Consider the following 22,299-nt stretch of genomic DNA (forward strand, 5'->3'; position numbering starts at 1 on the left):
CTACACCCTCACCTTTTGCTACCGTGTCTCCTGCCTCATGGCCTCTCTGGGAGAGTCCCGTGAATTTTGTTTCTAGAAGCAGTTCTTCTACCTGGAACACCCTCTTACAACCTTCTACCTAGCTAATAGTGTCTATATACACATACACATATATGTATACACATACATACAAACATATTTTCTTTCTTTTTAAAAAAAAAAATCTTTGTTTTGTATCAGAGTGTAGCCGATTAACCATGTGCTCCACCTCCCACCCACTTCGCCTGATGGACCTGCGCTGGTGGAGACAAGACTGATCCCTCCAGCCATCCAGCACCTCCACGCCTGTTTGCATTTCCTCCCTGTGACCCTGGCCTGTGCCAGCAGCATGGGGAGCTTAGAAGCTGACCTCTGGGGTCATTGCAGTTGGTAGTCAGAGAAGACAGCCTGAGGACTCTTCCCCACAGGATGTTTGTTGTTTTTTTGCCCCCAAACTTTAAACTTTTTATTTTGTATTAGGGTATCGCTGATTAACAGTGTTGTGATAGTTTCAAGTGAACAACAAAGGGTCTCAGCTATACATAGGCATGTATCCATTCTCCCCCAAACCCCACTCCCACCCAGGCTGCCACATAACATTGAGAAGAGTTTCCTGATGTACAGTAGGTCCTTGTTGGTTATCCATTTCAAATATAGTAGTTAAGCGTATTGTTTTCTGAATCATTGAAATGTCTTGCCCCTTTACCCATAACTACTTTAAGATGGATTTCCTATAAACAAGAACAATTTCTTATATAAGTGCCATATATTTATCATCATCAGGAGATTTAACATTACTAAAATCCTGTTTCTAATCCACACTTTATGTTTAACTTTTCTCCATTGTCCAGTAATGTCTTTTATACCTCTTTGATCTCCCCCTGTCCAGGAGCCAATCCAGGATCACATGTTACATTTTAACCTTCTTTAATCAGAAACAGTTCCTCTGCTTTTTCTTTGACCTTTGACATTTGAAAAACCTAAGTCAGTTATTTTGTAGACTAGCCCCCAGTTTGAGATTCTTCATAGCTTCCCTGTTACTTCCACAGAAGCGATGTCCTCCTCAATATGTTGTGTCAAGGGGCTTAAGATATAAAATTATCCCCAAATAGGTGATGTTTGCTTTGATCTCTTGGAGAAGGTGGTGTCTGCCACATTTCTCCACTACAAAGTTATTCTCTCTTTTAAAACCATTGTAATTAATAATTTGAAGGAAAGAGACTTTGAAGCTATGCAGATATTCAGCTCCTCATCAAGCTTTCATCTACTAATTTGACATCCATTTTGTATCTGCTTTATTTTTATGGAAGCTTAGTTAACATTGTTAATAAAAAAAGGAATGTGATATGATAAATGGACTTTCTAAATTACCTTACCTAAAATACCTGCATCTCCCATGTCAATCCAATCTTCCTTTATGAAGATCTTATCACATAAAACTAAGAGATGTCTCATATGTATGGCATTAGCCAAGGCAAGATTTCTCATTTTCATTTTCTATTCTATTCATGAATGATCTTTTCATTTCCTTTTCTTTTATACTAATAATATTTTTTTTTAAAGAATCCATGAAAGGGACATTTATTTTAATAATGAGGAAAAAGATATATATTATTATTTCAAGCTTACCAGCTGTCAAAATATTGCTTTTGGTCACATCATGATGGGCATCAGTAATTGCATTTACTTTTTCATGCGTGATACAAGGGCTCACTTAAGTCTCTGAAGAGCTTCTTGCAGCCTTGGGGCCTATGAATTGGAAATCATTTGGATTGATTAAAGTCATGAGGAGAATTAGGATAAGGGTCAGATCATAGGAGCATCAGGAAGATAAAATATTACCATTTAAATGAGAAATGGAACTTTTTCTCCTTTAGTGAATCCCATTTTCAATGACAGATGGGGTTGGTCACTGTGAGATTAATAATACCTGACATTCACTCATCCATTTATTCAAAAGAAAATCATCCTGCAAGCCTACTAGGTGAGAAGAAAACTCTGTACAACTTCTAGCCTTTTAAATTATGTATTTGAATAGATTCTTCTGGATCTCTAAGCAAAATATGGCCAAAAGGAACCTTGGAAGCTTGATTATAGGTTCTATTAACATGTTATTGACTAGGGGATTTTTGCAGAAATTAACACCTATGGCCAGTGATTTGTTATGTAAGTGAATATTGAAAAGTCTCTGGTCAATAATGTTTGGGTAAAAAAGATGTATTAATATGTCTCTAGTCAATAAGTTGTTAGAAGAGCTCAGAACCTGGAATACCCTAGAAAAAGCAGCCTGCTTCCTCCATCTCAGACTAAGCACTCAATTTTAGAAACCACCAAATGGAAAGGAGAAAAAGAAACCCCTGCCCCTGACAACCAAATCAGAAAAAGCCCGCATGTTCATAGAACCACATTTAGTGAAGTCCACTCACCTCAGGCCCAAATTTCCTAGAAATAAACTTTCTCCTTTGTTTCACCAATTACTCTCATGTGAGGTTCTGACCACTGATGAGCTTCTCTGAAATATCATCAGTATCAAAAACAGAGAGAGAAACCCTAAAGAATAAATATCTTTCCCCTTAAGACACATCACCACTTACTTCATATACTTACTGTCAACAATTTGTTCCTCACAAAAAGCTTGTGAAAAAAGTTGAGTAAGACTAGATCTCCTCATATTCTGGTGAGGAAACAACACGAGAGAGGTGAAGGGACAGTTTGGAGTCAGGGATGAATCAGAGCTAGAATTCTGGTCCCTGGGGTCACAGTCCTCCTGGCTATACTTTTGTCCCAGTGAGGTCATCCACAGCCTCCCCATACCACCCACCAACTTAAATGCTTTCACAGTACTTTTATTTATGTGATTTTTTAATTATTTTTTTAATTTGGCTGTGATGGGTCTTTGTTACTGCTCGCAGGCTTTCTCTAGTTGTAGCAAGCCGGGGCTATTCTCTAGTTGCGGTGTGCAGGCTCATCACTGCAGTGGCTTTCCTTGTTGCAGAGTGCAGGCTGAGTAGTTGTGGGACACAGGCTTAGTTGTTCCCCGGCATGTGGAATCTTCCTGGACAAGGGATCGAACCTGTGTCCCCTGCATTGACAGGTGGCTTCTTAACCACTGGACCACCAGGGAAGTCACTATTTCTGTGATTGTTTGCTTAATGTCTCTCACTCTATCATATAAGGATTGTAGGAATTAAACCTATTTTTCTCACCTCATGTTCCACAGCCTACCTTGGCTGGTTTTGGATGGACACGTGGATGGGCCAATATCCCACCTGTTTCTCTTAACCATAGCCGTGTCTTAAGTTGATACAATACATATTTCTCCTGACCACGGTAACCTCCTGTGTCCTTTTCCAGACCGGAGCTTGCTACCAGACATGGCCCTCTCAGTGGACTCCTCTTGGCACCGGTGGCAGCGGCGAGTCAGAGACTGCTTCCCCCAGTCTCCGTCCGAAGCCACGCCGCTGCTGCTCCCAGAGAAGGAGACGCCGAGCTGCAACCTTGCGCAGCAGCGGGTCGTGTTCCCCAACAATAACGCGTTCCACCGGGACTGGGCGAAGGTCTCCAGGCGATACTCCAGCAACAGAATCTGCACAACCAAGTACACCCTCTTCACCTTCCTGCCCCAGAATCTCCTGGAGCAGTTTCACAGGTACACGACCGCCTGGCTGAACACTGTGTACTTCAACCACGCATTTGCCACTCGGATGAACTCAGAAATGCTGCTTTCTGGGCTACCCTTCCTTTAGTATCCAAATGCATGTACCTTGAGAAGCTATGTCATTCATTCATTTGCTCATTCAATATTTATCAGATTCTACTCCGTGTTGGGTCTTGTGTTGTGTATTAGAGATATACAAGGGAGGGGAAAAAAAGGTGCATTGTTCTGACTATGTTGGCTAATGAAGGAGACCAGATGTTAATTTTAGGAATTATATGCATTCTAAGTCACTTCACATCGGATTTCCTCTAACAGTGGTAGTATGCTTCTTAGGCAGGATTTGTGTTTGACCACAAGGGGAAAAAGTGTGTCACTGGAAAAAAGAATGCTTATATCTATATATTTACCTATGTAACTATTCTCCAGATTAAAATTTCCATAATTTGTTTATTTAGTTTTTGAAGTTAGGGCGAAAGGAAAAAAAAATGAAGCTAAAGTTTTAAAATAGATATTATTTTTGTTATCTATTAGGTATTTACTGAATCCTAATATACCAAGAATGATTCATATTTACATTGAACAAACACTGTCAAATAATCATTTGTTATCCACATCAGACTGAAGTTTGAAAAGATGGTATTTTCAGATATCTTCATTTCTTCTTTTGTAGTTTAGGTCTTTGTTGTATTAACTTAAATTTAATATTGAAAAACTACCGTGGGATAGAAGAAGGATTCTTACGTATGAATGGACTCTGTCCTATGGAAGAGTATTATAGGGAGCAGAAATTCACTTCTTAACTAAACCGTAAGATTGAGCCTTTAAATTTACAGTGTGCAGCTTAAAAAACACACACATACATATACACTTTAAGGATTTGAGATTTTGCCAGGGTCTTAGAAGAAAAAAATTCCCCTCTTAGGCCCTAGAATTTTGCTGTCATATACTAAAAAAAAATACTGGTGTATCCATTTATATCAAATGCACACAGATGCATTATGAATTAATTCACTGCTTGAATCTACATTTCTAACCAAAGTGACTTCAGTGGTAACATCTATAGTGTACATTTCAGCTTACCCTTACTTTAGTGTTTATTGCAAATCTGAAGGGTTTTATTATAAAGATTTTTTTTTTTTTTAGTTTGGTAACACATTTTGTACCAAAAATGTCAAACACTGTGCTGTAAGGATATCCACGTTTGTAGAAATGTCCACTTTTCAGATAATATAATGCCTACCATTATGTTAACAGAATCACATGGCAGTTGATTTATTTTTTTTATTTATTATGTATATTTTTGGTATTGTAGGTTCTTGAGGCAATGTAAAACTGTTAATGTATTCTGAAGTGAGTGTTCTAATAGCTTTTTTTTTGAACTATACACATGATTTTCAGTAGACACAGATTTCATCCAAAGCAGTGTTGCCTTTTGAACTAAAGCCTGCTCCTGTTTCCCTTTTGTCACCTAAACAGCTCTTTCTTAGAAAAGTTGTTACTGGTCTTAAACATTACATATTATAAAAGTAACCATTGGAGAACTGTTCTTTAGATTGAGATACAGAAACACTATATTTGTGCCTTTTTCATTTTTTAATTTTAGTGTGTATCGATATTTGGAGCACAAATATGAAGGTGCCATCACATATGGCCTGCCATTGTTACCTCCTTGAATACTCACGTGTCATTGTCTTGAAATAGTAATTGGAGATCCTTGCATGTATTATGTGGTCATTAGGCAAGTGTGTGTGCGTGTGTATGTGTGTATATGTATATTTGCTTGGATTTGTGTGTGGTACGTTCAAAAGTGAATTTCTGAAAATAGGACTCAGTTAAATGTTGAAAGTTTAGGTTAGTTGAAATGTATTCCATTTAAATGTGCTTTATTTGGGGGGACAATTGAGGAAATTATAATTCTCAAAAATGTGACCAGTTTACTGCATGATGAAATGTGAAAACAGTGCCTTTTTAGGACATCAGTTTTGAAATTGAGTTTTAAAATATTAATGAAATCTCTTAAAAATTTGTCATGAACATTATTGTTTTATTTTTAAACTAGATTTAAGTTAGAGCTTAAATTGCCAGATGTGTAATTAACTAATTTATTTACCCATTTAAGTTTTGTGCATAAATTCAAAATCTAAACAGAATCTTTGTATGCTTCCTGGTGTTAACTAAAATAGAACACTAGGGACTTCAGTAAGTTGTTTTAAGTCCAACTCAGCAAGCTTTTCTCAAAGCCAAGTCTACTTGAAGAGGTGAATAATTTTGAGTTGGATGTTCATGCTCTTTAATGGGTAAAATGAAAATATTCAGTGTATTCTTGCAAAACAAGGTGGGTGGGTGGGTTTTAGTGTTTTCAGATTATAAAGACAGCACTTTCAGCACACATAAGAGTATTTTGCAAACCTCTTTTATACAGATTATGAGCTCTACTTTGTTTAAGTGTTAAAATGGAATGATGTAAATTTTAGGTCCAGTTGAACAAATATTGAGTGCCTACCATGCGAGATTTCCTCTTCACTCAGAATGAAATCACCACACCGTCTTCTGTTTGCAGTATGTGGACTTTACGTTTGAAAAAGAACTCTTATATTTAAATCTTTTTCTGTTGTTAAGAGTTTATCATTGTATACTGTAACCCAGTTAATTTTTGCCTTCAGTTTTTTAGAATGAAGATATAACTTGAGTCCCATTTTTGAAAATAAAAGTCTGCTGAAATTATTTAAAAATTAGTTCTGGGGGGAATTGATTTTCAAGATTCAAATGTATAAAGACACATTGAACTTTTCAGCCTCATTTTTAATCAGCTGATGTCAATGATGAGATACATACTTTTTGTATCTTGTTGCTGAAAATATTTTTTGCATTTCAGCACGTTGAGTTAAAATAAAGTTGTTACTACTTATTCAGAAAAAAAAAAAAGTCACTTCAGTCTTATCTCTTTGTGACCCTGTGGACTGTAGCCCGCCAGGCTCCTCTGTCCATGGGATTCTCCAGGCAAGAGTACTGGAGAGGGTTGCCATTTCCTACCCTGGTGGATCTTCCCAACCCAGGGATTGAACCTATGTCTCATATGTCTCCTGTTTTGGCAGTCAGGTTCTTTACCACTAGCACCACCTGGGAAGCCCAGAAGTTATATAAATTGGTGTAAGCTGTAATTCAGATAGGTACTTCCAAGGAGAGGTATGTGTTGCTGTTAGAATGAATACAAGAGAAATCAGGCCTAGTTAGGAAAGTCAAGGAAGACTTCCAGGAGGAAGGGACAGTGGAAGTCTAACCTGAAAGAAAAGAATGCATTAACTAGGTGGAAAGAGGTAGAGAGAAGTCAGAAAAGGGAGCCAGAAGAATGTTCTTTCAGACAGACCTTTATGTTTGAAGGCACTGTGGCAAGAGGGAGCAAGATGTACCTAGGAAAGCTTAAAACTTGCAAGTCATTGTTTTGAGATAATATAGGCAAAATTACATTTTAATTATAAAGCAAAGTATGCATCCAGACATTATCCTAAATTTTGTAATTATTAGCACCCACCATTTATCAAGCAACTACTATGCTCTGGAACCCTGTATTTCATACATAATAAATATCATCCCATGTAATATGTATAGGAAACCTTTAAAGTAGGTAGTACTATCTTCATTTTAGATGGATTTGACTTCAAAGCCCTTACCGTGACGTTGGAGGTAACACTGAAAGAGAACATCATATTAGTTAGTAAGAGCTAGTAGGAGGGAAGAAATAGTGTGTCGACTATATTTTTCTTCTCCATAGTTTTCACTCACACCTTTCTTGCCCCCCCCAGATGGGCTAACCTCTATTTCCTATTCCTGGTGATTCTGAACTGGATGCCCACCTTGGAAGTCTTCCACAGGGAAATCACCATGTTACCACTGGCCATTGTCCTGTTCATCATCATGGTCAAGGATGGCGTGGAGGACTTCAGGAGATACCGCTTTGATAGACAAATAAACTGCTCCAACATCCAGATATATGAAAGGTAAGGGCAAGTATTCCTCTGTTTTCTCTGTGGCAAATAGATTGTGTAAACTTATCAGCATATGCAAAAAGTTGGCCTCTCTTCTCACATTCATTTTTTTCAATTCACTTAATTCAGTGATACTCACCCAGGGCAATTTTCCCATGCAAGGAACTTCTGAACTGTTTTGGAGACATTTTTGGTTGCCCTATTGGGAAGGAAGGTCCTACTGGCATCTCGTGGGTAAAACCGAGGATGATGCTAAACATTTTACAATATACAGGAAAACATCCCACAACAAAGATTATGATCCTGCCGAAAATGTCACTAGTGCTGAGATTTAGAAACCTTAATTTAACTCATGTAAACACCATATTATTAAACCTAGGATGTTACATTATATTAAGAGGAGGATAGAAAGCTCAGGACTTAAACTCTAGGGATTTCCACTGTGGGCCAGAGGCTAAGACACCATGCTCTCAATGCAAAGGACCCAGGTTCAATCCCTCATCAGGGAAGTAAATCCCACATTCTGCAACTGAAGATCTTGCATGCCACGTATGAAAGTCCCACGTGTTATATGAAGATCTCAAGTTCCCCAACTAAGACCTGGCACAGCCAAATAGTAGACAGAATGATAGATAGTTTTTTTTTTCTTTAAGAATTAAACTCTGAAACTGACTGAATCATCTCAGGAGACCAACTACAGGAACAGCTCTTTGAAGACTCATGGGCAATGTCTCCCAAACCAGAAAATGTATACCATTTTTAGAGCATCTGTGGCTCTTGGCTGTAAATCCTTGCCTTTAGAACTTAACCAGGTAGGTTTTAGGACCCAGAGTTGGCACACCTGTTCTGGGTTGCCAGGGGTGGAAAAGGAAGCTACCTGTGAATGACGTCTGCATTCCAACAGGTGGAGTCTCAACAAGTAGAAGGAAGTGACCCAGTGGATACACACCTGTTCTCTGCAAGCTGTTTCCTTGTCATCCTTCTCCCTTAGTGTTTATATACCGGCTTTTTATTTTTAGTTTTCCTTTTGAAAGCAGAGAGAAATTTTCAGCCAAGAAGGCAAGTCAAAGATGTCATCACTTGCTGGCAGCTGAACAATGGAAATGATCAGAAAAGAACCTCTTTTATGGGGAACTCAAGTGTCCTGCTATGAGAATTAAAGACAGGATTGAGCAGAGATGAGAAAGGAAGGCAAGAAAAGGCGGAAAAGGAAAGAAGACAAGAAACGAGTGGTGGTTTCCAACCTGCCCTTTGAAGGATGGGCCCACAAAGAGAACCCCAACAGACATTATCGTGGGAATCAAATCAAGACCAGCAAGTACACTGTGTTGTCCTTTATACCCAAGAACATCTTCGAGCAGCTGCACCGGTTTGCCAACTTCTATTTTGTGGGCATCGTGGTTCTGAATTTTATCCCTGTGCTCAATGCATTCCAGCCAGAGGTGAGCGTGATACCAATCTGTATCATCCTGGCAGTCACTGCCATCAAGGATGCTTGGGAAGACCTCCGGAGGTACAAATCTGATAAAGTGATCAATAGCCGAGAGTGCCTCGTCTATAGCAGGTAAAGTCAAACACCCGGGGAAGTCTTGACCCCAGCTCTGATCTTTCTGTGGCTGCTGCCACCGCAGCAGTTGTTCATGAAAGGATGGGGTGGGAGATAGCATTATTTTATCGTAGCGAGGCTGTTTGATTCTCCACAATGGGAAAAAACAGAAAACAAAAGAAATTGAGATTTGAGTCCATCATTTATTAAAATTTGGAGATCTTTATTTATGTGATATTTCCTTTGCTGTGTCAAACGTGTTAGATGTTTAAGAATTTTGCTTAAATTCACATTCATTTTGGTTGAGTGTGGCCATGAGCATGTTGGAGCATGTTTAGAGACCCTCAGAGAAAAGTGCCATCACTGTTTTTCAGGGGAGTAGTAGGCACTGTATTAGAGAATCAGCCCCAGACACACTGCCCACATTGAACTCTGTCTCCATCAGGCATTAACTCTGTGTGACCTTAGGCAAGTGACCTAACCTCTCTGAGACTCATTTTGTCATCTGTAAAATTGGAACCCTTCCTGAGGTGGTCATGAGAGTTGAGTGTAATAATCCTTGGAAAGTACTTAGCACTGCTTCTGTTGTATGACAATCAGTACACAAGCTGTCGTGGCTTTACTTTTAGAATGTAAAACTCATATTAGCTTCATCAAGACTGCCCTTAAGCTCTCTCTCCAGTGTCCCAACCCAAATAAAAATGGCTCACCGCTTGTCTTGCCATGCTATATAACATAATTTTATATATGCTGTTGTTTTAGAAATACTCCATTGAGTCAATAACCAGTCTGGGTTGTTGGGAAAAGGACATGCTCCCAATCAGTAAGGGAAGACAGTCGAGTTATCGCGTGTCTCAACTTTATGACAATTCCTGTAGCCCAGAAAGAAGCAAGGGAATGGAGTCTGGGCTTGCAGTGAGATTTCAGTGACAAAGAGTGCTTTCTGGTCTGGCAATGAGACGCCTTAGATGAGTCAGTCAATTGCAGCAGGTGAGGGCTTGACTTCCTGCCAAGTAAGAAAAGAGTCCATCTCTCTGGAGAAGCACCATCGCTCTGACTTGTTCCCTCTGATACCGTGGATCCTGGTTTAGCCGAAGCTGGTGCTATAGCTCTGGTCCGTCTTGGGGTGAAAGGAGCTTGCTCCAGGGTGTGCCTCACCACTGTCCAGGGGCTGCTGCTTTCTAAGAAGCCCTCTTCCCTGGGGAGAAACATGTAACTTAGCGACTTAGAGCTGGCTGATGAGAGGGTTTAAGAGCCAGACTCCACTCAGAAAGTTGGAGCCTGGGCAAGCTTCTCAGGAGACCATGCAATGCAAGGGATTCAGCTGTGTCTCGGGCACCCCAAGGAGAACCTCCACACCCTCCCGCAGGGCCACAGTTGCATACCTAAAAATACTAACCTGAAGCCTTGATGTTCCCCCACCCACCCCGGCTAGATCCAACTGTTGAAAGTGATTAGCACACTGAATACCTAGAGTTGAGATTGAGTCATTCCTCAACTTTGAATAAGGAAATTATTAGGAGAGAAAAAATCGATGTTGGAGTCTGTCACTTTTCCCAAAGAGACTGTTTTTTTAAAGATAGCATTGTTTCTGCCTTGTCACCAATCCACCACTCCCCCCACCCCCCACCCCATTACCTTTGGTTTTGTGCCTTTTTTTTTTTTCCTGTCTTTCTCCTTTGTTTCCTTTGTTGTTTTTCCCATAGAAGATGCCCTCTGACGCTGGTTCCTGTGAAGCAGGGACACATGTGGACCTCAGTCAGCTTGGTCCTGCTCCCCCTGCTCTGTTCTGAGCACCCCATAAAAATGGGCCTGTTGTGGGGTAATTTCAGTGTCAGTCAGACTGACCTGTGCTGGGTGCTGGCCTGATACAGGCCAGGCTGTTGTCATAACAATCCAGAGAAAAAGACATTTATTCCCAGGCCACTGGTAGAGAGGAACATAAAGGTTTTTCTTTTTTTTTTTTTAAACATATAATATCATTTTATTTATTTTTTTCTTAATACTATGATTTCAGAGATATCTTCTCAAAATTGTTACACATCAATGTTTAATAATAATAATGTGTTTGATCATTCTTCATTATTTTGGTGAATCATAGTTTAACCCAGAGAGTATTTGAAAACCAGAATCTAAGTTCAATTTACTTCAATACTTGATTATCATAGTTGTCAGGACTTAAAAATTACTTTGGGAATGCTTATATCATGCTATATGTACCAGAGAAGACTTTTTGGTTATTGATAATATAAATACAAATTCTTATTTTTTTCAACTGAACTATAGTTAATTTACAATGTGTTAGTTTTAAGTATACAGCAAAGTGATTCAATTATACATATCTATATATTCTTTTTCAGATTCTTTTCCATTTATAGATTATTACAAGATGTTGAGTATAGTTACCTCTGTTATACAGTAGGCTCTTATTGTTTACATAAGGTGGTTTTGTGGTAGTATTTCCCAAAGTGTGTTCAGTGAAATGATAGTGACAAGAGATGGTCTCTGGAAAAAAAAAAAAAAAAATTCATGAACAGAGAAATGTACACTTGCCCTCCTAGACCCATGGTTCATAAAAGACTAAGAAAAGATTACAACAAACCTATTCATCCTTGATTAACTTGGTGTTGTTCCAAACTTGTAAAATCTTGGAAAGACTTTATAGTATCTCAATTTGGGAAATTTTAATTTTTCCAGTATTATAAAGTAATTGACTGTAAGAACCAGGCAAGTGATTGAATGGAATAGACTGGATATAAAAAGGAAAGCAATATTATTGACATACTGATTGATGGCAATTGATGTTTGACATCAATGCTAGGATGCAGCAGGCAGTGCTGGGAACTGTGGCAAGCTGAAAGACACGGGCATGCATTCATCTCAGGAGACAGAACTGGCCACTGAGCTCCAGCTGGTTACCACGTGGGAAGACAGGCCTAATGTTGCCAGATTGTCTGAATTTTATTAGGGGAGCTAGAAGTTAATAGTTTTATTTGAAATAACCTGATTTTTTTTTTTTTTTTTTGGAATGGGGGCTGTCCTGTGGCTTTGTTTCTTTGTGCTAAGTCTTTGTTGCTTTGCCTAGGCTTTCTCTAGTTGTGCCAAGCAGGGGCTACCCTTCATTTTGATGTGCGGGCTTCTCATTGTGGTGGCTTCTCTTGTTGCAAAGCACAGGTTCTAGGGGCACAGGCCTCGGTGGTTGCAGCCCACAGGCCCAGTAGCAGTGGCTCTGGGCCCTAGAGCATGTGGGCTCCAGTGTTTGTGGCTCGTGAGCCCTAGAACACACAAGCTTCAGTAGCTGTGGCAGGCAGACTTAGTTGCTTCTTGGCATGTGGACTCTTCCCTGACCAGGGACTGAACCTGTGTCCCCTTCACTGGCAGGTAGATTCTTATCCACTGTGCCTCTAGGCAAGTCCTGAAGTGACCTGACTTTTAAGTGTTGACAACTGATACATTTTTTTCCCAAACACTTCAGACCTATTTTATTTGACCTAAAATCCTTACTTTGCCTTTGAGCCCCCTATTTCGTAACTTTTGCTTTATAATATCATAGGAATCACTGCAAAAGAATAATTAGATTCCCCTTTTGATATTTATCTTCAGTGAGGGAACATCTCTGTAGAGAGGTGATATGAACTTGAAGCAAGAACACAGGCCTTGGCGTCAGAAGGCCTATACTCTAGGCCCAGATCTGTATCTACTGTAACTACTAGTGGTAGCTTAGAAAAGTCCTTGAAATCTCTGGGTCTCAGCTTCTACTTTCGTAAAACCTGGGAGTCAGACTAGATCTTGTCCTATGGGATGAACTTTGAAAGAACAGAACCCACAGCCAATTAAATCTGGAAAATAGTAATTACTTTATAAATCTCTCAAGTCAAACAAATGAACATTAATAATAAAGATTCTGGGAGAACCTTCAGTAAGGAACTATCCAACTTTATTGAACTGTTGTGTCAGTTGAGATACTCACTGACACAAGAAGTGGAAACCTCAACTCAAACAGTTTTAAACAATGAAGAGATTTTGTTTCCTAAGTCACTACAAATGTCCTGAGGTGGGCAGGTGATCAGGCATAGTTCAGTCAGTCAATCAGTGGTGTATAGCTAGAGCACTTAGCTGTCCTTTTCATTTGGTCCCCCTCTATGTCATCTTCACCCTCAAGCAGATTTCCCTCATGGTAATGAGATGACTGCAGCAGCTCCAGCCCTCACGTCTACATAAAATAACCCACAAAGGGAGAAACAAAAGGACTTTTGGAGGCATTCTCAGAAGGTTCAGGAAGTTTACTCCCCAGATCTTCTTCACCTCTTAGTAACCCCAGTGGGTCCCATGCCCATCCCTCAACCAATCCTTGTGAGCAGGAGCTGCGATTATTCTAATTAGGTTATACCTGAGTCACAGAGCCCAGGAAGAAGGTTCACCTCCCTGAAAGCATCCCAGGGAAGGAAAAATCCGCATGAAAACATGAGTTATTTCCAAGAGGAGGAGGAGCAAATATTGGAGAGGCAGCCTCCATGTCCTCAGTACCATCACCTTAAAATATTTCTGAGCTTCAAGTCCTTGTGAATTATTTTCCACATATTAACAGGAACAGAAAGACTTTGGAACATTCTGTAATGTAAATCCCTAAAGTTCTTCCAACCCTGAAGTGGATTAATTCTATGAAAGGCCCCAGAATAGCAAGCCAGAAAATGTTAGATAAATAACTGATGGTGAGGAGCATTCACTTCTACCATTCAATGGTATATGACAGAATTTCAGGCAAAGAATACAAGATCTGAGAGGACATTTTTTTTCCTAAGAAGCACTATAAAAGCTTATATCTCAAGTGCTAGTTCTATCCATTTTGTCTCCGATTCACACATTTGAGAAACTGATGTCAAATGTCTTCATTTTTGTGTAGTTGAATACTAGGACCTTTCGAATTTTGCTCCTCCTAATCCCGTGCATCATCCAGCCTAGACTTATTTATACTGTGAGAAAATCTTTTTGCAAACAGAAGAATCCTTGTTAACAGAATTACAATCCTGTTAGAGCATTTTCTTTTAATATAGCCACTGTGCTTGTGGTCTTAAGGTGACCCATTAATCAGATTTATGGAATGACTTCAAGGAGAGATTAGCTTCAGAATTGTATTAGCTTAGTTTCTCCCAGGGCTCAATTTAATGAATCTAGAAACCATACCCAGCAAGAGATTTGTAATTTTCCATCAAGCTTAATACATTTTTATTGGTATTCAGAAAACAGGCAATAAGGAAGCAGAAGTGGGAAGCAAAAAAATCCGTGAAGGTTTTTGTCACCGTATTGTAATGCAGTAAAAGCCTTTCAGTGTTTCAGCAGCCAGGCACACACTTATTCATCTCTTCAGCAGGTCTGAAGTAGGGACCAAGTGCATGTGCGTGAACACGGAAGACCCTTTGAGCCCTCGAAGGGCTCTCGGTCCACAGATCATGAGGAACTGGTCAACAACTACAGTGTCCCCTGCCTTGGATAGAGGGTCACAGTCATGCATGGGCCGCAGTGACACATCTGCCTGCCAAAAACATCAGAGCCAGCCGAGCGAAGCCTTCCCTGAAGAGGTGACATTTCAGGAGGTCACTGAAGGATGAGCAACTTTCAAACAGGCAGAGAAAACACGTCAGCTCACAGCCTGACATATCACCCAAAGGTTGTACATGTGACTTATTCTGGTACCAAAAGACCAGGATCAAGAGATGTCAGGAGCTTAGGTGAGAAATGGTTCCAATTAGAAAGTTTTATTTCATTTTATTGGCCACATTCGAGCAAGCTCCACGAGTTGGTGATGGACAGGGAAACCTGGCATGCTGCAGTTCATGGGGTTGCAGAGTCGGACACGACTGAGCGACTGAGCTGAACTGACCACACTGTGTGGCTTTCGGGACCTTAATTCCCTGACCAGAGATCAAACCTGACCAGAGATCAAACCTGCGCCCAGAGCAGTGAAAGCTCTGAGTCCTAACCACTGGACTGACAAAGAATTCCCTGGAAACTTTTAAATTCTGACTTTTTACCAAAACTTGGAGATGCTCTTTTCTATCAGTTGGTTGCTATGACACAAAAAGAATTCCCAATGCTACAGGATCGTGGCCAGTCTTCTGACAGCATGGTCATGAGGGACCAGTCACAGTGAGCTCTGCTGGAGAAGGCAGAAGCCTGGCCTGAAACCTGGTTTTATTTGCATGTCAGTTTCCTTCCATGCTGGAGCCCCCCTGGAAACCCAGAGAGTGAGGAGACCAGAGATCCTGATCCTGGGTCTGTCACTATTAACTCCATGTGGCCCCATTTGCCTCATCTCCAGTGACCATAGTCCCTCTACAGTAAATTTTGTGAAAATCTTGAAAGCAACAGAGCTATAGGAACAGCTAGACAGTGCAGTGCCAGAGGAGAGTGCATAAAGTGGCCTCAACAAGGATGTTTAAAATATGACATCTTACTGGACGCTTGGAGTCAAGGACTTAGTGTCACACGTGGGCTTGTTTCGGAACTGCCACTTCCTAAATGTGTGGGCATTTGTAGTTACTTGATCCCTGAAGCCTCCATTTCATCTTCTGTAAGATGGGACTAGTATTAGCACCTGTCTCCCAGGGTCATGTGGATTGAATGAAATAATCATTATAAACTTAACTCAATGTCTGCACTATAATTATCACTACATTTTTTTTTTTAAATTTCCAGTCATTTCAACTCTACTTTTTTCAAAGCCAGGTCCAATCTGAACCTTCATTTTCCTTGCTGTATTCTCCACCCATACAACTGAGGAATTGTCTGTTTTATTGGCATAGGTCACAGGCATTCACTGACTCACATTTTCCATTGGGCAGGGTAACCATGTTTTAAAAGCAGAACCTGTGTTCTCTTCTCTCATTTCTCTTTTATGTGGCAGGACTTAAAATCTGAATTTGGGAAACCCTTCTAGAATCTGGACCTCTCTCCCCCAAACCCTTTCCATAGCACTCCTGAGTACATGCAGACTGAGATTTAGATTATACAAGGGATTTGGGGGGCTTCATCTGTCCTAGAGCCCAGGCCAATTATCCCAACCCAACTTCTAACACATGGTATTCTACATTAGAATATCATATTTGTGTGGCTCTTAATATTAAGAGCTGTTTGATCCCCGTGCTATTATTATTTTCCTCCATATACCATCCCTCTGGTAAACCCAAAAGCGATGGGATGATGGACAGGGTAGAATCGAGGCTTTATCAGGGTCATCCTAACATCAAAATACACTCATAAATTCTTCACCCTAAAGCTACTTTCCTGGGTTTGCTGCAAGTGTTATATGAAGTAATGCGTGTAAAATGCTTAGTATAGTGGCTGGCATTCAGTAGCCATCAGCAAATGTTGGCTAAGATATTACTAAGGATAGTCCTTTAACCTTGATAGCCAGGAGTCACCGTAAGCTTTATCCAAGTGAAGTGACAGTCAGTTAGTCGTGTCCTACTCATTGCTACCCCATGGACTGTATAGAATTATCCAGGCCAAAATACTGGAGTAGGTAGCTGTTCCCTTCTCCAGGGGATCTTCCCAACCCAGGGATCAAACCCAGGTCTGTCACATTTCAGGCAGATTCTTTACCAGCTGAGCCACCAGAGAAGCCCAGGTGTATAAGAAAGATAGACCATTGGCTGGGGATTTGAACTGCATGGAAGAAGACAAACTCTTCATCATAAAGCTTGAATCCAAGCTCTAATAACAAAGCAAAATAGGTCTGGGGGAAGAATCTGAAAAATGCACTTAACAGAGAAATATAGTGTCATTTGAGGCATGACTATTAAACGTGCCACTGGCTGGAGTTGACAGACCATCAGACCGCTGCATCCACCCTGCGGCTCTTTGCTCTGCATTTGGCACTAGCCAAATAGACGCCCTCTCTGAAGCATTGGTTTTGCAAGTGCCCACCCCACTCCCACAGCCTCACCCTGCACTCACAGTAGGCCATAAACTATTTGGGCCAATTCAGCTTATCATGACAGGTTTGAATGCATTAGGTTCTCCCCCAAACTCAGTGGGTAGAAGAATCATAAAACAAGAATCCTGGTGTCCCCAAACCTCTGGACTCCTGTCAACAGGCATGATTTGTATCTGAGCGGGTGATGATTTATAGCCTGTGTCTCGCCATGATGGAGCTCACAATTCCAAAAGCTGAGGCTCCTGTTCTCAACCCCTGTTCTTGGTTTAGTTTATGTCACCAGATGCTGAGGCTTCATCTGCTTTGTATTCACTTTCCAACAGAACCAAAAGACCACGTGGAGCCGTCATTCCTGTGTCCTGGTAGATGTACCTGTGTGACCTTACACAAGTTGGATAACCTTTCTGGGCCTAAGTTTCCTCATCTGTGAAACAGAGATAGCAGTAATAATACAATAAAAGTAGGCAGCTAAATGGTAATATAGGTTAAGTGCTGTAGGCCTTAGTTTTTTAGGAAACCAACAAATTGTCTTTCAGAGTGGCTGTTCCATTGTACCATTCAGAATGGTTGTTCCATTCCTACAAACAATATATGAGAGTGCCTGTTGCCCAGCCTCCTCACCTGTTTAAAAAAAACAAAAACAAAAAAACCCTTCTTTTTGGGCTTGGGGAAAATGTTTGGATTTTTAAAGTTTCTTTAAATGTGTTTGCATATTATGTGTCTGAACCCAATTCATGAAATATAATCACAGACATAAAGTGGGCATCCCAGTAGCATTGAAGAAGAAAATGCTGTGTTGTTAGTGTTCAGGATTTGGATTTTCAAATAAGGATTCACGGTATCTCATTTTAATTTGCATTTCTCTGATGACATACGATGTGGAGCTTTTGCATACTTACTTGATGTCTCTATATCTTCTTTGTTGAGGTGTCTGTTTAGGTCTCTTGTCCATTTTTTAATTGGGTTGTTTGTTCCTATTGTTGAGGTTTAAGAGCTTCCCTGGTGGCTCAGATGGTAAAGAATCTGCCTGCAATGCAGGAGACCCGGGTTTGATCCCTGGAGAAGGGAATGCTTACCCACTCCATATTCTTGCCTGGAGAATCCCATGGACAGAGGAGCCTGGTGGGCTACAGTCCATGGGGGTCGCAAAGAGTTGGACACGACTGAGTGACTAACACAAGAGGTCTTGTATGTTTCAGATAACAATCCTTTATCAGATGTGTCTTTTGCAAAACACATATTTTGTCCCAGATAGTGGCTTGTGTTCTCGTTCTCTTACCATCCTCTTTCATATAACAGAAATTTTTTATTTTAATGAAATCCCACTTATCAATTACTTCTTTCATGAATAGTGCCTATGGCATTTACCTGAAACATCATCGTCATACCAAGGTCATACCAAAGGTCATCTAAGTTTTCTGCTATGTTTTCTTCTTGGAGTTTTATTGTTCTGCACTTTATATTTAGGCCTGTGATCCATTTTGAGCTGATTTTTGTGAAGAGTATAAGATCTGTGTCTGGATTCTATTTTTTTCTTTTTTGTCGTTTGAATGTCCACCTGTTCCAGCACCATTTGTTGAAAAGAGTATCTTTGCTCAGTTGTATCACCTTTGCTCCTTTGTCAAAGGTCAGTTGACTATAATTATGTTAATCTATTTCTGGGCTATCTATTCTGTTCCATTGATCCATTAGTCTGTTCTTTGGCCAATGCTGCACTGTCTTGATTACTGTAGCTTTATAGTAAGTCTTAAAGCTAGTTGGCCTTTTTTGGCTCTTTATATAAACTTTAGAACTATTCATAGTTTTTCAACATCCTCAAAAACTTGGTGGGAAGCCCTGATTTTAAGGATATATATTTCTGAGAATTTGCCCAGTAACCAGCATCCAGAGTCCTGAGTCTTCCACAGGCTGAATTTGGCCCTTCTTTTTGGGCTTGGAAATGTTTGGATTTTTAAAGTTTCTTTAAATGTGTTTGCACATTATGTGTCTGAACCCAATTCATGAAATGTAATTACAGACATAAAGTGTGCATCCCAGTAGCGTGAAGAAGAAAATGCTGGGGCAACAGTGGTGGTTAGCCCTCCCCATAACATTAACAATCATTGTCATCAGCATCATAAAAGCAGCTTGTATTTAGTGAGTCCTTACTAAATGCAAGGAAATGGCAACCCACTTCAGTATTCTTGCCTGGAGAACCCCATGGACAGAGGAGCCTGGTAGGCTACAGTCCATGGGGTCGCAAAGAGTCGGACACGACTGAATGATTTCACTTAACTACTAAGTGCAAAATGAGCTCTCAGTCCCTTACATGGATCATGTCACTAATCCTTTAAAAACCCTCTGAGGCAAATACGTGTATTACCTTCAACTGAAGATAGTCTCTGAAAGATTAAGTTACTTCCCCAAGGTCACTCAGGTAGTAGTGGTAAAGTTGAGATTCATGCCCACTCTTAGTCACTATACTGCACTCATTCTCACTGGCTTCCCCTTTCACCCTGGGGTAATGACACGGACCCTTTGGGGCCTGACATGCCAGCTTCTTGAAGGACAGTCCAGGTCAGCTCATCCTATACCGGTTGGGAAGTCCTACAGACAACTAAGCTTCCTGATAAATCCCCTCTACTCTAGTTCCTTAAAACATAAAACCTTCATGTGTGTGCATGCTAAGTTGCTTTGGTCATGTCCAACTCTTTGCAACCCCACCAGGCTCTTCTGTCCATGGGATTCTCTAAGCATGAATACTAGAGTGGATTGTCATGCCCTCCTACAAGGGATCTTCCTGACCCAGGGATTGAACCCACGTCTCTTATGTCTCCTGCATTGGCAGGTGGGTTCTTTACTGCTAGTGCCACCTGGGGAACCCCAAACCCACATAGTACTTGAGAAATGGGACCTTAAACACCCTTTCCTCCTCCATTCCCCACCTTTCACCTGCTTCCCCACAGGATCTAGTTGTTTACAAACCTCTCATGCTGTTTATTTACCTCTTAATAAGCCCTAGCTCCTCTCAGAAAGCCATTTAGCACTGCACCACTTAATTTCTCCCCGAGGCAGAATCTGCCAGATGGAGTCTTTGTCCCCAGCCATGTTGATTTGTCTTATTTTTAAACAGCAGTGAACATGCCACGAAACTAAAATAGCAATCAGTTCCCAGGTGTGGACTCACTGAGCATGTGGGAAATGATCAGGAGCATGTGGACGTGTCCACCCGGGGCATCTGTTCCAAATGGGCTGGATTAACCAGGGAATGACTCCCGCAGGTGGCTCCCAGCCAGCTGCTGGTCACATCTGGGCGTCCCTCAGTGCAGAAGCACACCACTTTTCTGCCTCAGTGGGATTCAGCCACTCAGCACCTCCTGGGGCTGGATCCCAGGGCTGTGCACCCTTGCCTTTCCCACAGTTATGTTTCTAACAGTTGAGGAGACAGAGTGGGCCCCCAGGGGATCAGAAAATCAGCACAGAATAACCCAGTGCAAGAAGGAAATGTCTCCAAAGTCACTTTTTCTCATCCCCAAATTCCTATAAAATCTAACTCCATTTCTATAACGTTACTTTGTTTGGGTCAATCAATATAAATGTAATTCAAATTCTATACCAGCTAAATTACTAAATTATGTCCCCCCCAAAAAAAAATTTTAAACACCCTCCCCCAAATGTGTTGCTTCCATAGCTTCTGTGCTCCGGGACACACGACAGGATATATGCCTGCAGTTGTATAAGCCTCTGTTTGAGCAGCATGACCTGGAGGTGGGCAATCTCTGGGGGAGGGTAAGCCCACAACAGGGACTAAGAGTGTTCTTCAGCACTGCATGTCATCTTAAGGAAGAGAAGATTACGTTTAAAGGAAAGACAGGTGATTGTTACCAGGAGAACGGTACTGGACAGGACCTCCCTGGGATCCAAGGAATGATGGAATGAAGTTAGAGACCAGCCTGATGTATAGCTTCTTGTGTGGTTCCATTGATCTTGCAATACCTATCATCACCATGGGAATTGACAAGACAACACTCCAGCCTAACTCACAGAAATGACTCCTCATAATTATCCATATAGATATAGATATTTATGTTTCATAATTCATCTGCAGTTTCATCTCCATTTTCCATTCTCTTAATAACTCACAACTCATAATAACTAATGCATGCATGCTCAGTTGTGTCCAACTCTCTGCGACCCTATGGACTGTAGCTCTCCAAGCTCCTCTGTCTATGGGGTTTTCCATGCAAGAACACTGGTGTGGGTTTCCATTTCCTCCTCCAATAATAAACAGTGGAGTCCTTTATTAGAAGGAAGAAGAATGAGATTCAATATTGACGAGTGGAGGTGTTTTGGCCTGCCTTTGGTATGTCTATGTATGTGGCACTCCCAACTAGCTTTTGCAAACCTCCTGAACCATCATTCTCTGAAAGTATCGGCAGTTAGAATATTACTCAGAGTCAGCGGTGTTCTTATGAAATCCCATGTCAAGTACCAAGCAGAGTGCTGAGGTCTCCTTTGAGAGTGGGCCATTCCCAAAGGACAGAAGTCAAAGGCGGGAAGTGGAGAAGAATATAGACAAGTCGAACGGCAATCCTTTGTTCTTTGGAGCAATTTTGCTGTACTATTCAAGAATCTTTTTTTTTAAAGTGCCCTCTCACAAAGGGGGAAAAAAAGAAAAAACAATAGAGAAAGCCTCCCTCCTTTACCACGTAAGATCCTTTTCCCATGGAGAGTATCTGCCATTCCAATTTCTTTAAGTAGCCTTATATTTGGACATTTAACAGGTGTTCCCACGGCTCCTCTAAAGAAAAAAGTTTTCCTGAATCAGCATATAAGTGTTTCTCTGAAATGGCAGTGAGAAATGAACCTGGGAAAACTATCTCTATTCTTCATGGCAAAAAAATTTTAAAATAACAGAGAGAAGCAGAAGAGCATAAAACAAGCTGAGGGAATGACAAGGGCTTAGAAACCTACTTTTTCCATTAAAAGAATGATTAAAGAACGATTGAAATGCTGCAGATGCACCGCCCTCAAAATGCTCAGAAGTGTCTCCATTGGGACGATATTGCCCACCGATTAGTTTAACCAGTGGCTGCTGCGCTGTGGGCACTTCCGAAGAATTCTGTGGGTCTTGAGAATTGTAAGACTGCTCCCTAATTGCAATGCCTGATTATTT

The 22,299-nt window shown here is 40.8% G+C and overlaps 1 protein-coding gene across 4 annotated transcripts in view; it reads left to right on the forward strand.

Moving 5' to 3' along the window:
• Nucleotides 1–22,299, forward strand: part of ATP10B (ATPase phospholipid transporting 10B (putative)) — a 357,164-nt gene that overhangs the window by 218,718 nt on the left and 116,147 nt on the right. For 3 of the 4 annotated variants that reach the window (XM_043464791.1, XM_043464792.1, XM_043464790.1), the window contains 2 exons: nucleotides 3,373–3,667; nucleotides 7,480–7,674. In XM_043464791.1, coding sequence (XP_043320726.1) covers nucleotides 3,393–3,667; nucleotides 7,480–7,674 — 470 coding nt within the window. In that variant the 5' untranslated portion in view covers nucleotides 3,373–3,392. Of the gene's footprint in view, nucleotides 1–3,372; nucleotides 3,668–7,479; nucleotides 7,675–8,605; nucleotides 9,227–22,299 lie in introns of those variants that run through there. The other variant, XM_043464793.1, reaches the window with a different exon arrangement.

Source organism: Cervus canadensis, chromosome 4 (assembly GCF_019320065.1).
Source record: "Cervus canadensis isolate Bull #8, Minnesota chromosome 4, ASM1932006v1, whole genome shotgun sequence".
NCBI classification, from domain to species: domain Eukaryota; kingdom Metazoa; phylum Chordata; class Mammalia; order Artiodactyla; family Cervidae; genus Cervus; species Cervus canadensis.